The 15,767-nt window shown below is 42.2% G+C and overlaps 1 protein-coding gene across 3 annotated transcripts in view; it reads left to right on the top strand.

The window, feature by feature from the left end:
* The window catches only part of HS6ST2 (heparan sulfate 6-O-sulfotransferase 2), a 333,109-nt gene extending 321,336 nt beyond the window's left edge, over positions 1–11,773 (top strand). For all 3 annotated transcript variants that reach the window (XM_055375473.2, XM_019019812.3, XM_004064903.4), the window contains one exon: positions 8,684–11,773. In XM_055375473.2, the coding sequence (XP_055231448.1) occupies positions 8,684–9,560 (877 nt within the window). In that variant the 3' untranslated portion in view covers positions 9,561–11,773. The remainder of the gene's footprint in view (positions 1–8,683) is intronic.
* The last annotated feature ends 3,994 nt before the right edge of the window (positions 11,774–15,767 follow it).

Here is a 15,767-nt window from a genome sequence, read left to right as displayed (position 1 = left end):
ATATATATATAATATTATATATATAAAATATTTTTTATATATTTTATATTATATATATATAGCATATATATATGCTACAGGTATAATAGAATGTTCACTCCTATTGATTTGGGATAAGAATTTGTTTCCTTTCTTAAATTAACTTTTTATTGATCACTCCTATGACCTTAACTGCTACGGGTTTTCTGGCCTTCTTCTATTAAAAAATGTCTTTGATATTTATTTCCCCTTTGAGTAGTGCAGGGAAAACCTTATCATGGCCTTTCGTGAACCAGTAGCCTCAAAGGAAAGTAAATGTTTACAGCATGATCCTCAGAACTTTGCTCAAGTAACATTCCCTGGACTTTCCCTTGATGGAAATGGGTGCCCCCAGGGTTTCTCCAAGGGGTAGAGAGAAGATAGGGCTTGCACTTGGGGGCACAGTTGGCTTGTCTACACTCTAGATACCACCTGGGATTTCTGAGAGACTTCTGATCTCTGAAGCCACATGCCTAGGACAGTGATTCTCAAACTCAACTGTGTGTATATCAGAATTTCTGGATGGGCTTCCCAAAATGCAGATTGGCAAGCCCCAGCCTCTGAGTTTCAGATTCAGTGAGTGGACCTGAGAGTGTGCATTTCTAACAAGTTCCTAAATGATGCTGATGCTGATGGTTCTGGGCTCACACTTTAGGAACCACTTTTTTAGTTAACTCATAGAATCAGAAGTCCTGGGCTTGTGCCCTAGCACCAGGATGGAAAGAATACCATTTCTAGAGTGAGAGAGACCTGGATTGGAGCCTGAACACACCTGCTTAACTTGAGGCGTGACCCAGAGTCACATCATCTCTGAGTCTCAGTTTCTTCATTCTGGAAAAGGGAATAATAATATATGATTCACAGGATTGTTGGGAGTTAATGTATAAGTGTCAGGCACAGAGCACCCCCAGCTCCTGGCTATGTAGTTGGTGTAAAAAAGTGTCCTCTTTGAGCAGCCAAATGTTTACCCTTCATGGGGGTTAGTGAGTTCTTTCAGGCCTGGTTGAGTGTGCCATCCTAGGTAACTAGCAGACACAAAGAGGGTCTGCTAAAATAACAGGACTTCGGCCCAGAAATAGTTCTCTCAGGTAGATTGATTCTCAAGGGCTACTGGCAAGGTGTGATTTGGGGACAAGTCCTTGCCTGTCTCTCTCTGGGCCTCAGTATCCCCACCTTTAAAGTGAAGGGTTTGACCTAAATGATTTACTGTCTCAAAGGTTTCCTCCTGTTCTGACGAGTGTAGGATTCTGTGACTTAGAACTTGGGCACTTATTTCAGAATGGTCTATTAAAAGGAGAATAAAAAATAAGATTCTTGTTTTTAACCATTTAGTTATTTTTAACGTCCTTAAACTTTCCAGCCTTCTTTTAAACTGGGATACTGCACAAAAAGTCAGGGACAACAGCTAAATATAACAATCTCCTTCACAGCTACATCTCCTTAAAATGCTCCATTACAGGTATAAAATGGTATATCTGTTATTTCATAGTGACATCTAGTGGCTTTTCCTTATCAAAGACTAAGATACGCATTTTCCTATTTGCTCATCATAAGCTCTGCTGCTTCTCCTGCAGAAATTCATTCAACAATCTTTTATTAATTGCTTACTTTATGTCAAACATTGTGCTAGGCCCTGAGGATAGATACATGGTTCTTACCCTCCCAGAGCTCATAGTCCAGCGGAAGAGGCAGAAAAATCCCTTGACAATCCCAGCACATTGTGATACATGTTACAATGGGAGAACACCAGGGCGTCTGGAGCAGAGAAGGGGGTGCTTAACTCCATCCAGGGAGGTCAAGGAAGGTTTCGCGGAGGAGACAGTCTTTGAGTTGAGTTTTGAAAGACTTTGCCAGGTAACCTACAAAGGATAAATAGAAGCCATTCAAAAGAGTGGGCACTCCATATACAGAGGCAAAGCACCTGTGGAGTCACTGCCTGGGACTTTGATTTGGAAAATTCAGCATATAGGGTATAGAGCAAGTTTCCTCAACCTTGGCATTATTGGCATCTGAGGCAGGGTATTTCTTTGTTGTAGGGGGACTGTGCATGATAGGATATTTAGCAGCATCCCTGGACTTGACTTACTAGATGCCAGTAGCAACCCCCTCCCCAAGTCATTACAACCAAAATATCCCCAGATATTGCCAAGTGGCCCAGAGTTGGGGGTTTGGGGAGTGGAGATGGAAGATCACTCACAATTGAGAAAGACTTGTATAGAGGGAGCTCACTTGAGAAGGCTGGACAGAAAGAAAGGTGGTTGCTGGATTCCACAAGGCTGTCTCTAGCATGTGGAGGAGCTTGGCTTCATGTCATAGTTGATAGGGAGCCATTGGGAGGGCTTAATTAGGGAATGACAGGTCAGGTAAGTGCCATCTGGGGGTGTGGAAGTGGCATGGGACTGGAGACCTGAAGAGTAGGACAGGATGCTACTGCAGTGTTTTAGTAGAGAAGTGATGAAGGCCTGACCCCAGGCAGTGGTGCAAAGGATGGATTTCAGAGCTATTAGAAACTGTAAAGGACTTAAGTGAATGTTTAGCTCTTAGTAGTGAGGTGAGATTAGAGGAGTCAAGGATGGCCCTTTGGTTTCTTGCTTGGACAACTCTTTCATTTGTTGCTATTATTTCGACAATTGCATATCAGTGACAGGAAAAAGTTGGCCTAAACTTGTAGACACAAAGCAGGTTCACTGTGCATTGTTTATAAACTTATATGGGTTTGGTGAGACAGAACACACTCATAAGCAACAAGTTACATGAAGTGGGTTTATTACTTACAGATAGGCAGCAAGGGACAAAAGAAGCCTAGGATCCACTGTGAGATGGTTTCCCAAGACTCAAGAAAGCTGCCTGGGTGAATGAGTCTCGATTAAGCATGCCTCACTTGCACCATAGCTGAGGGACCCCAAAAGGCAGCCTTTCCTGAGTTATATACCTCAGGGGCCATGTGACTTGTTTAGCAAAGCTTTGAAGGACATCCTGCTTCCGAGAGAGAGGAACAAAGGCTGGGCTGTCCCAGGCAGTTCCTCCCTATCTCAAGATGTTAGATTCTCCAGGAAGGACTGGAACAAGGCTTTTGCTGTTTCAGGCAGTTCCTCCCTATCTCAGGATACTGCACTCCCAGCACATTCTACAGTTATTCTTAAGAATGACAAGCAAGAACGAGGGGAGTATTGTGTTGGTCCAAGGCCACCCAGAGAACTGTCCTTCAGTAAAAGGTGGTAAACCTTTAACTGTGTAGTGCCTGTAAAGGCACCATGGGCATACAGAAGCACCAATCAGCCATTCAATTAACCCATGTAACCCAATGGGGAGTCATGGCTCCAATTTAAAAATGTGACACCTTGTCATTTTAATTAGGTGATACATTTGGTCACAAGAAAGTCCTGTCCAATTACTACTAAGTGAAACAGGCGGCGTATGATTTTCCTGGGGCTGAACTGGCCTCATTCAGTTAAAATTCAGTCAGTCCATTCAGCAGCACCCTTCAGTTTCATGTCAACCTGAAGAAAGATTTCCAGCAACTATCAGAGACTTGCTCTCACCTGCATCTTACTCTGTTTTGATCAATGCCTCAATCCAGGCATTGCCAACAGGAACAGGAAAGTATGGTGAAGATATTGGGGGATATAATCAGAATGTAGATGTCTTTTGACAGGCTTAGATTTCCTCCATCAAGAAGAGATTAAACAGGGCCACAAATACACTGCATCAGTTCCTGACAATATAGATTGAGTTCCAGCGTGGCATATATGTGAAAGTATGAAACAATTGAGCTTACTGTGTATCAGTGGTGTGGTGTGGCCGCCAAAATGGTCCATGTGATCTGAGGCCACATTAAGAGAAATGGTGTCAAGAATGAGGAAGGTGATAGGCTGTCCCTTCTTGTTGCTTGTCAGATCATGCTTAGCAGGCCATGTTCCAATAAAGTGGAATGCACTTGCAGGCAGACAACAGGATAGCGGGGCCTTGAAGCTATATAGAGAATAGTTGAAAACCATTTTTAGCATAAAGAAGAGAAGCCTTGGGGCAAATGCTGTCTTCGAATATCTGAAGCCACACAAGTGGAATTTTAAAAAGGTCCCTAAATAGACCATGATGGTCTGGAAATTACCACTTTGTGCTGACCACTCCGTACCTTATCTTCAGCCCAGGTTGCTCTCTGAGTGCCAGATCTGTTCATTCAACTCTACTCAGATGTCCCGCAGGCACCTCAGTCCTTCCTCCAGAGCTCTAGGAGGCATCCTTAACTCCTCCTCCTCTTTCTCCCCTGAATCCCTTTTGTCACTTTTACCCGCTAAATATTTCTCTAGTCTGCTCCTCCTTCTCTTTTGCCTTATCTTCTGCAGTGGCCTCTTAACTAACTTCACGAATTTCAACTTCATATACATAATGATCTTTCTGAAACACAGACCTCATCATGTCATTCCCCTGCTTAAAGCCCTTCAAAGCCTCTCTGTTGCCTGCAGAATTAACTTTGAATGCTTTAATATGGCATCTGTGGCCTTTCACAACCAGGTCCTGGGCTCCCTCTCCATCTTCAATTCCTGCCACTACTCCTTCACTCCCCGGGAGGTTTTTGATGTACGTTTCTCTTGCACAATAGGCTGGTTTATGCCTCTGTGCCTCTGCTCATGCTGATCCTTCTGTCTCATACTCCTTTCCTCTCTCCTTGACTCATTTTTTTTTTGAGATGGAGTCTCACACTCTGTCACCCAGGCTGGAGTGCAGTGGTGATACCATGGTGCACTGCAGCTTCTACCTCCTAGGCTCAAGTGATCCTCTCGCCTCAGCCTCCCAAGTAGCTGAGACTACAGGTGTGCACCACCACGCCCACTAATTTTTCTATTTTTTGCAGAGACAGGGTTTCACCATGTTGTTCAGGCTGGTCTTGAACTATTGGGTTCAAGTGATCTGCCCACCTTGGCCTCCCAAAGTGCTGGAATTACAGGTGTGAGCTACCGTGCCCAGTTGCCCCATCTAATTCTTGTTTTTCAAAATAAAGCTGCAGAAACCCTTGTCTTATCTTTAGGCTAGGTTAGAAATAAGTGTGAGGTGTTTTTTAATCATACCCTGCACTTGCTCCAAGCATTCATGGCACACACAATTGAAACACTTTCCCCGGGTTTCCATGTCTTATCCCTGTCTGTATCCCCAGTGCCTGCCATAGTGCCAGGCACACATTAGGTGCCAAGACTAAGCAAGTCTTGACCTGACCTGACCACTGAGGGAAAAGTGGCCATGTCTCTGTTTGCCCCCGACCCCAGCCGCATTCCCCAGCATGCTTCTCTGATATTGCCCTAAAAGCTCTTCATTGGATATAATGAGCATCCTGGATTCTTTTTCTGACATAACCTCCAAGGTGTTATTTTTACCTGCCTTCCTACTTCCAACACACCATGCAATTCAGGAGACCCCTGGACACTGGACACCTACCCTTCAGCAGATCTTTCTTTCTTTCTACACGTGGAATATTTCTAAGCAGCATCAAGTGCCTTCAGTTGAGGCATTCTGGGTCCCCAAGGCTATTTGCCCTGGAAGAAGGGGGCTGTTGACACTCACTGAATCTCTGCAGGTATTGTCATCTGAGTCTAGGTGGCTGTTATCACCAAGGCAGCAGTGTGTGTATGTGTGTGCCCCTCTAACTTCTCTGCTGCAGTGAAAATCCCTACAGTGTAGACACTGAGGCTGCCTACGTTGGGCTGTCCGTATTTCTTAAGGGCACTAGGTGACCTTCAAGTTGAATGCATACTGGATCCACACACCCACAACATGAGAGACCCTCTCTGAAAGTCTGTCTCTGTGTTGCCTTCTCTCTATCCATGTTGGGGTAGGGGTGGTGCTTATGAAACATTGATTGTGTCATTAACCCTGGTGGTTGGGATGTATTTGCTCTGAAAGGCTAGGAACAATGTTTAGGAAGGAGAGCTGCAGACTTCCACTGTGGTGCACTCTTAATATTTACCAGAAGATGTCACTGTAGGCTTAAACCAATACAAGAAGTTAGGGCAAGAGGACTTCCAGCTAAGCATGAAGGTGACTCCATTTTGGGGGGTTAGAACACCGAGCAGCCCCCATTACAATGCATGCCTGGAAAAGCTGGTTGAAAGGTTAATCCAAATGTGTCACAGACCTTAATAAATTTCTTTTTTTTTTCCAAATAATCAGACTAATTGCCACTAAACTGTTGCCTCAGGGCTAGCATAAAGGCTCAATAAGTATGCACTGAATGGATGAGTACTAAAGCTAGGAGTGGAAGGGGGGAACCCAGGGCTTTAGTAGTCATCTTTTGTTGGTAAAGGCTACTGGAGAACAAAAGCTGCTACTCTTTAGCAGTGGCTTCTCATAGAGATGAATTTTAGTGGCACCAACAAGATCAGGTCCTAGGGAAAGTAGTGAGACAAGTGAAAGTGCTCTTGGCCCCTTTTCCATCCTCACTCCCAGATGCTTCTCCTTTGCCCAATGCTTGTTTCTTCCTGAAAAAATATATAAAGTGATTTATTTTAAGAAAAACTTTCCTGTGATTTTTTGCAAGGCACTTGGAAGATTATCCAGAGTTTTTATGTCATGAGGCATGTCCCTAGCTCTCTCCTTCCTCTTCCCCAGGATAGTTCATCAAGTAAGCAGTTAAAGAAGTTACTGAGATTCTGCTTTATGCCAGGGATGAAGGCCAATGTGCAAAGCTGGAATGGATGGGATGAGGGCTATATAGAAGAATAGGACAGAGCCCCTGTCCTTGAAAACATAGTTTAAGTGGAAATATAAACAATTAATTGTAATTCAGTATCACAAACTTTTTGGGGGGGCAGTGGGATGGAGGGGTAGGGTCTCGCTCTATTGCCCAGGCTGAAATGCAGTGGCACAACCACAGCTCACTGCAACCTCCGTCTCCTGGGTTCAAGTGATTCTCGTGCCTCAGCCTCCTGAGTAGCTAGGATTACAGGAGCACACAACCACACCCAGCTAATTTTTGTATTTTTAACAGATGGGGTTTCACCATGTTGTCCAGGCTGGTCTCAAACTCCTTACCTCAAGCAACCCACCCACCTCAGCCTCCCAAAGTGCTGGGATTACAGGCATGAGCCACCGTGCCCAGCCCCAGTATCACAAATATTTTAACAAAGGCTAAGTATAGAAGTGCTATGGCAACACAGAGGAAGAAATGATAACTGGCAACACAGAGTGGGGTACATTTTTTCACAAAAGAGATGGTACTTGAACGGGTATTGAAGGATGAGTAGAATTTTCCAGCCAAAGAGGGAAGATCACGGCAGGCAGAGCAAGCACCATGTACGGGATAGAGGCATAGGAGATAGATTTCAGAATGCCTGAGTTGATGGAAGCCCCAGTTGGGAGAAACGTTTCCTCAGTGAACATCAGCCAATATTCAGTTAAGCAGGTGGCTGAGCAGGTTCCCTGTGGCTCCTCATGCATGCGTAGAGAACAACCACTCCCTCAGATGGGAATGAATATTTCAGAAAAGTTGCAAGCCATTCTCCGGGTTTCCTTTAAGAAGCTAAATGCTAATATTCAATGTTTATTGTTGCTTTCTTTCCACAATACGCCCTTCTGTGGCCTCGTCCTTCATCTTCTGTACCTGAGTGGTAACTCATTTCTCATGAAAAGCACAATGACACGGTTCTCTCCCTGAGTATGCCTGATTGTATCATGGACTTGATGTTTCTGGGGCGTGTGCCTACCATGTATGGTGTGAGTGTGTTAACATGTGGTTTAAATGTTTGCTAGTCTGCTATTTGAGCAAAGAACTTTGTTTGAAGCCCTAAAGAGAAGACAGCCATACAGCAAAGCCTCCACACTTGCTGACATCCACGTGCCCTTTTAGTAGATAAGGAAAAGGGACATTTTGAAGCTGCTGATAGAGTTAAGTTTCCTATCCTGGGAATATTATCATAGGAGCAAAGGTGGAAACCAAGGTAGTAGCTTGCATACATGCCATTGGCAGCTACCATGTCTATTTCAGTCAGTGACTAACCACAGCGTTTATTGCTGGAGGCCCTGGGCTACTCTGCCTATCTCTACATTCCACTTCCATAATGTATGAGCCATAATATGACAACAGCCAGAATCAAGAGTATCATATCATACACTCTTTTAATGAGTTTTTTAAAAACAAAAAGATATGCAGATTAGACTGGATATTAGAAAAAATGGTATTGCATATTTAATAAGTTAGAATTTGAACCCACTTGTCAACTCCATTTCACTCCAATAAAGTATGTGCTTCCAATGAGTCTCCATTTCATGATCACTAAATGGTTTAGAGTGGGGGGCATGAAATAAAGTGGTTGCCTAGTTAGCCAATGGTGTCATTGGGAAGATTTTGTCTTTGGTTAGAGAGGGAGAAAAAGAGGGGAAGGGGGAACGAACGGGAGTGAAGCACGACAAGGTCGATGTCTGGAATCTAACCTTTTCATACCTGTTTTAGCTGAAGTATCAGCAAATTGGTTGAAAAAATTAGCTATGTCTAGGCTAGTGAGACTCAGAGAGGGGACTGCAGTACAGTTTACAGGACAAATGCCATCAGATCCCTGTCATTTTTGCTTTGCCTTCCTTTTTGGCCAGTGAACACCACATATGCCATGTACCTCCATGACTCCACTTATTTCACCCATATCTCTGACTGTTGGTTTTTGTGCTTCATCCATAGGAACTTCCACTACATCACCATCCTCCGAGACCCAGTGTCCCGGTACTTGAGTGAGTGGAGGCATGTCCAGAGAGGGGCAACATGGAAAGCATCCCTGCATGTCTGCGATGGAAGGCCTCCAACCTCCGAAGAGCTGCCCAGCTGCTACACTGGCGATGACTGGTCTGGCTGCCCCCTCAAAGAGTTTATGGACTGTCCCTACAATCTAGCCAACAACCGCCAGGTGCGCATGCTCTCCGACCTGACCCTGGTAGGCTGCTACAACCTCTCTGTCATGCCTGAAAAGCAAAGAAACAAGGTCCTTCTGGAAAGTGCCAAATCAAATCTGAAGCACATGGCGTTCTTCGGCCTCACTGAGTTTCAGCGGAAGACCCAATATCTGTTTGAGAAAACCTTCAACATGAACTTTATTTCGCCATTTACCCAGTATAATACCACTAGGGCCTCTAGTGTAGAGATCAATGAGGAAATTCAAAAGCGTATTGAGGGACTGAATTTTCTGGATATGGAGTTGTACAGCTATGCCAAAGACCTCTTTTTGCAGAGGTATCAGTTTATGAGGCAGAAAGAGCATCAGGAGGCCAGGCGAAAGCGTCAGGAACAACGCAAATTTCTGAAGGGAAGGCTCCTTCAGACCCATTTCCAGAGCCAGGGTCAGGGCCAGAGCCAGAATCAGAATCAGAATCAGAATCAGAGTCAGAACCCAAATCCGAATGCCAATCAGAACCTGACTCAGAATCTGATGCAGAATCTGACTCAGAGTTTGAGCCAGAAGGAGAACCGGGAAAGCCCGAAGCAGAACTCAGGCAAGGAGCAGAATGATAACACCAGCAATGGCACCAACGACTACATAGGCAGTGTAGAGAAATGGCGTTAAATGGCTCAAAAAGGCCTGTACATACTTCTCCCAAAGCGCCACTGAAAAGATGGCATAGCTTAAAAGATGAAAGTGTCCAAACACATCCTGCTTCCTTCATTGGGGAAGTTTTAAAAAAAAGTTTAGATGTTGCCTTTACAGTTGCCTTTCAATTCAGTGTTATACTGTGTGTAGGTAAAACAAATCTCAATATGGAATTAAATTGTCTTTTTGGGGTTGGACTAAATATGAAATCTGAAAGCCAAACCAGACTCACCAGAAATTGCTGTTTAGATATTTTAAGAAGTTCTTAAATTAGTCGTGGAGACAAAGTGAAAACATAAAATGTGACCATTTAACTTATGGCTAAGAAATGGACTTTAAATTATTCATGATACACTGTTAAAACCCAATCTTGGAATCAAACATTTTTTCCAGGGGTGAGAATAAGTATAAACATAAAGCAACTAAAATGAAACATAAAACGTTTTATTTCCTTCTGATTTTAACAAGGAATCTATTTAAATAGAATAACAACTGATGGTGAATCTTACCGAGCTGTAGAAAATAAAAAATTCCTCTCCAAACATGGGTAGTTTTATGTCAAAATATTGGCTTTTCAAGAACAGGACTCATATCTTGATATTTAAGAGATGTTTAAAATTTTAAACTTTTTCTACCTTCTACTCTTTAAAGGTTTTACACAGGGTGTATCTCAGATTAAACAAAACACCTTTTTTTTTTTTTTTCAAAATGAAATACCAATGTAAAGATCTAATTTCCAGGCACTTTCAGGGCACTGTAATTTCAACAATACTGGAATCATTTTGGCGCTGCTTCTCATTCGTTTTAAGGCTTCTCTGAATTGTGCTCATTCCAAATTAACCCATGTATAGAATCTTTCTTCATCATCTAAATGGTGTGTTGCTGAAGTTATTGTGGTATATAATCCTGGATTAAAGTCAGGACTTTCTTTCTATAGAATTATTTTATCAATATTTGTGTAGTGAGGTCCTAATCAAGAAACTTGAACAGGATAATGTGTCTAAAAATATTGCTGAAGTTATTCTTGATCAGATAGAATTTAACCTAAAATGTGAACTCTTACTTACTTTTTGTACATCTCTATTGTAATGTTTCCAGTTGGGCCAACTATTTCTAGCCCTTTAGTTCTTTTTCGTGTTGACAGATTTGTAGACAATTACAAAAGCCAAAAAAGGATAAAATAAGCATTAGGAAGGCTAGCCAGTTATTCAATAGCACCTTGATAATGTGGGCAAACCCTTCTACAAAGTTTTTGTTTTGAAAAGAGCAAAAGTAAAAAGTGTTCTGTAGTGAGGTTACATATCAGGAACATATGAGTTGAGCAGAGTAATTTGGTAGTGTAAGTCGATGCAAAAATACTTCTATGGTATCTATTACAAGCTGACCAAGATAAAAAGAAGTATGTAACCCACTGTGCTGTCAAGCATCATGATTCCGGGCAGTTTTCATTTTACTATGGATTTTGCTATACTTATGCAAGGACTTACACTAACCTCCTGGCTGTAAATCAAACAAGGTGACTGAAAGTGTCATTTATGTTTTCACAAGGGACATGCTTAGAAGTGTGACCATAAAGTCACATCTTGTACAATCTGCTCATGTGTTTCATCTGTAGTAATATAGCCACAAACTGGACAAGAAGCTGGGTATTTGGGTTTAAAATAGATTTTCTTGACTCTGAGCTTGTATCAGTATTTCTAGCTTTTGTTTTGTCTGACAGTATTGCAGTCCTGAAAATCCTGAGAGCTAAAAAACTGAAAGGAATTTTTCCACACCTTGAAGTCACAGTGTTTTAGAGTAAAACTATTTTGTGTACAATTGTGTTTTTAAAATAGTTAGTAGATCACTATGGTATTTCAATTTTCTTTAGTTTTAATTGAAAATGTTTGCTTTTAAAACTGATAGGTATTGTTGGAAAGCAGGATGAAGCCTGAGCCAGTGGAAAAGCTTGTTACAGAAAAAACATTTTGTGTTATTGCTGTGGTGTGCATGATTTGCAAAGATTAAGTGCATTTTCTCCGTCTATACTGATTATTGTATATAGAGGATGTTATAAATATACATTTTTGCCATTATGTAAATCCCATGATTTCAACTGTAAACATCTGTCCATTGGTGTAGCTTTACAAACCATTCACTGATTTTGTGTAATTTAACAATAGATATGAAATAAAGTTTAAATTACAGGCTCTGAGTAATCTCATAATTTCAAGATTTGCAGCCGCTAGACATTGTGATCTCACAAACCAGAACAGAATTTTTTTCAACAAGACATTTCCTTTTATCCTCTTGGCAGCCAGGTATGAAAATTAGATGGCCCATTCTAATCCCTCACACTAAAATGGCCTTAATTTGGGGTGATTCCTTCTGGGAGTCCATGTTTTTTGTACAAGCGTGTCCAACCCACAATGGTGCTCTTCATTCTCCCTTCTATCCACAGGGTAGAGTTTAAATGTAAGCATTAATGTATTGGTTTTTAAACTCCCAAACACAAAATGTGCACATTTTTTCAAACAAACTCTTATAGTTAGCACTATGGGGGAGTGGGGTATGATTTGTCCTTGCACTTTTCCAAAGAGACTTTAAATGTCAGTCCCAAGGGATTAGAGGAAGAAAGCTACAAATTTGGTTGGAGATGTAGTTAAGTAGCCTTAGCCTGTAAACTATTCATATGTACTGTATAAGTCCATTTTCATACTGCTATAAAGAACTGCCTGAGACTGGGTAATTTATAAAGGAAAGAGGTTTAATTGACTCACAGTTCTGCATGGTTGAGGAGGCCTCAGGAAACTCACAATCATGGCAGAAAGTGAAGGAAAAGCAAGGCATCTTCTTCACAAGGTGGCAGGAAGGAGAAGTGCTGAGTGAAGGGGGAAGAGCCCCTTATAAAACCATCAGATCTCGTGAGAACTCACTATCACAAGAACAGCAAAGGGGAACCCACCCTCATGATTCAATCACCTCCACCTGTTCTCTCCCTTGACACATGGGGATTATGGGGATTACAATTCAAGATGAGATTTGGGTGGGGACAAAAAGTCTAACCATATCAGCTTACGTGGTTCTGCCTGTCAACCGCTTCTTGATCAATATTTGGGCTGCCAAAGGGCCTGATTGTATAAAGATCCTACACCCCCTTGGGAGGATCTGTGAACAGGAACATAAAGTCCAAGAACTTGAAATATTTCAGAAATAAAGTTTGGTTCCCTTTTCCCCTGAGGAGGGTAGGTAGTCATGGAGAGCAGGGCGCTCTAACTGTAGTGGAGAAAAGATAGGAAACCTGCTAAGGAAATGAGCTATTGAGGCAGCCCAGGGAGGAGCTAAAATGAAGAAACAACGAATTGGCTCGGTTCCTCAGGACTTAATTAGGATTCTCAATAGGGGTGATAACCAAGTACAACCAGAACTACCTTTGGGTGATGGGTCTAATAAAGCTGTCACAATGGGAAGGATGGTTTCCTTCCATGGGTGGAGTGTGGGGGTAAAAAGAAGCATAAAACTTGCATGCTGGGTCTGAGTCACAGAAGAGAACCACAGAATATTCCAGGTTGGCGATGTGCAACCCACAGCTTTCTTGCATTCACTGACCTGAAGACACTGCTTTTGACACTGAAAGTTGGGAAGGGGGAGACAGCATATTCCTTTTGCACAAATGGCCATCAGAGGTGGACTGGAAGTTTCTTCTCTCTTGTCTTCTCTAGAGATTGAACCAAGCAAAGAAACAAAAGCCGAGTACTTTGTAGAAAGTTCTAGCAAAAAAACAGAGTATGCTGACTCTGAACGTTACCCTCTGGGACTGTGGAATAAGGCAACTCAAATCTCTCACTTGGCAAGAATGAGGCCGCCTGACAGTTTTAACTGTCCAAGGAATTTGATCAACACCTCACAATTTCCAAGGTACATCCCTCAGACCTTCACAAATGGGCAAAGCCCTCAGAAATTCAGGAGAAAACTATCCTGAAAACAAAGCAAATGAGCTGTTTCTCAGGGCAAATGGCACTGTTCTGAGCAGCTAGAGCAGGGTCCAAAAACTACTGTCCTGGGGCCAAATGCAGCCCTCTGCCTGCTTTTGTAAATATAGTATTATTGGAACACAGCACGCCCATTTCTTTGCATATTTTCCCTGGCTGCTCTCATGCAACAGCGGCAGGAGTGGTTGCAACAGAGATCTTATGGCCTCAAAAGCCTAAAATACTTATTTTCTTGCCCCCCAAAGAAAAAGTTGGTCAGCCCTGGAACTAGAGAGCTGATCAAAATTTCCTAAGTATTGAAAACTTGGCGGAGTTTATGATGACCCCAGAGTCTGAGAGAATAGAAGGATGTGATTCAAACAACATACTTTCCAATACCATATCACCACAAACAACATTTACTGAGTACCTACTATGTGAGAGTCACTGCTTTTAGGCCTGAGAGCACGGGAGAACCTGGTCTTTTCTCTCAGGATTGCAGAAATCCCAGCCACATGCTGTGTCAGTAATTATAGGTGAGAGCTTAATTAGTTCTTCATTAGTCTTAGATAGCTGATGCCTGCCAGTTCCTTGGAGTGTGTGCGTGTGTGTATGTGTTTTATCACATGCTTTTAAAAATTAAAACAATATATAAGTATGTAAAGTAAAAAGTGAAATTACCTATACAACTCCCACTTCCCCAAAATAACTACTGTGATTATGATTTCCTCCAGACCTCCTTGTCCTAGCCACATTCAAATCTGCTATCTCTCCCCCTCCCCCTTCCCTCCTGCTCTTCCTCCAACCCAACCGCACACACAAACACATATATTTATTTAAAAGGATAAAACCATATTGTTCTCATTGTTACCTGATTTCTTTTTTTTTTTTATGAAAAAGTTCAACAGTGTATCATGGATTCCCTTCCAAAACAGGAATATAGTGGATGGTTTATCCCAACAAAATTGATTACTGCTGATGTTATAGGTTGAGAGTATAGACTCTATATGCATGCTGCCTGGGTTTGAATCCCAGCTCCACCACTTACCAGCTCTGTGACCTTGAGAAAGTCTCTAATCTCTCCATGCCTCAGTTTCTTCACCTATAAATGGAGAAAATAAAAGCTGTAACTTCAGAGAGTTGTTGTGAGGATTAAATGAGTTAGTATCTGTAAAGCACTTAACACTGTGCCTGATATAGAATAAACTTTACTTTTTATTTTTTATTTTTTTAGAGACAGACTCTCACTCTGTCACTGAGGTCAGAGTGCAGTGGTGTGATCATAGTTCATAGCAGCCTCAACCTCTTGAGCTCAACTGATCCTTCAGCCTCAGCCTCTCGAGTAGCTGGGACTACAGGTGCACGCTACCACTGCCAGCTAATTTTTTACAATTTTAGTAGAGATAAGGTCTCATTATGTTGCCCAGGCTGATCTGGAACTCCTGAGCTCAATCCTCCCACCATGGCCTCCCAAAGTTCCGAGATTACAGGCATGATAAAATAAACTTTATATGTGTTTGATAGTATTATAATTATCATTATTACTGTTATTAGCATAAGGACTAGATGTCTGCTGAATTCCTATATCTTCAGTAGCTAAAGACTGACTCTGAGATCAAGAATTAAAAATATTTGCAAGAAAAAGAGTATATTTCCTGTTGTGACTAATTTAAGGAAACCTTTCTAAAAAATAAAACAAATGTGTTTCAAATGTAACATAATCAAATGTATAAAGACTTATCTTAAAGTTTACTTCTGAGCTTCGAATGCAGCCAGTGACAGAAACATTCTGAAAGATGTAACCCACAAAATGCCAAGTGAGTCACAGATTCTCTCTCTAGCAATGAAAAGGCATTATCTGGTGTCTCTGGCTGATTGGGGACCTACTTTATCACACTTAGCCAAGGATGACTCACTTCCAGCCCCGCCCCTTTCCCACCCATCTCTCCACCCAACATTGCTGGAGTATGGGCTTGTCTGCCTGATGAGATCTGCGAGGACTCCAAAGGTCTAGCTGCTTCCCTTATGGGCCTAGCTTGGTGCCTGGAATGCCTACACTCCAAGGTTCTCTTCTGTGGGTGAAAGGACCATGTCCAGAAGACCCTATTAAGATGCATTTATGCCACCTAGGAGGGAGGAGAGAGAGTAACCCATTAAAAGTTAGCACATATTAGTTTTCAAATTAGCAGTCACAGAGGGCCCTCGGGGAATGGGACACACAGGGCTTGTAAAT

The sequence above is a fragment of the Gorilla gorilla genome, chromosome X (assembly GCF_029281585.2).
Source record: "Gorilla gorilla gorilla isolate KB3781 chromosome X, NHGRI_mGorGor1-v2.1_pri, whole genome shotgun sequence".
NCBI lineage: Eukaryota > Metazoa > Chordata > Mammalia > Primates > Hominidae > Gorilla > Gorilla gorilla.
The sequence above is the reverse complement of the archived record's forward strand: the minus strand, read 5'-3'. Positions and strand labels throughout refer to the sequence as shown.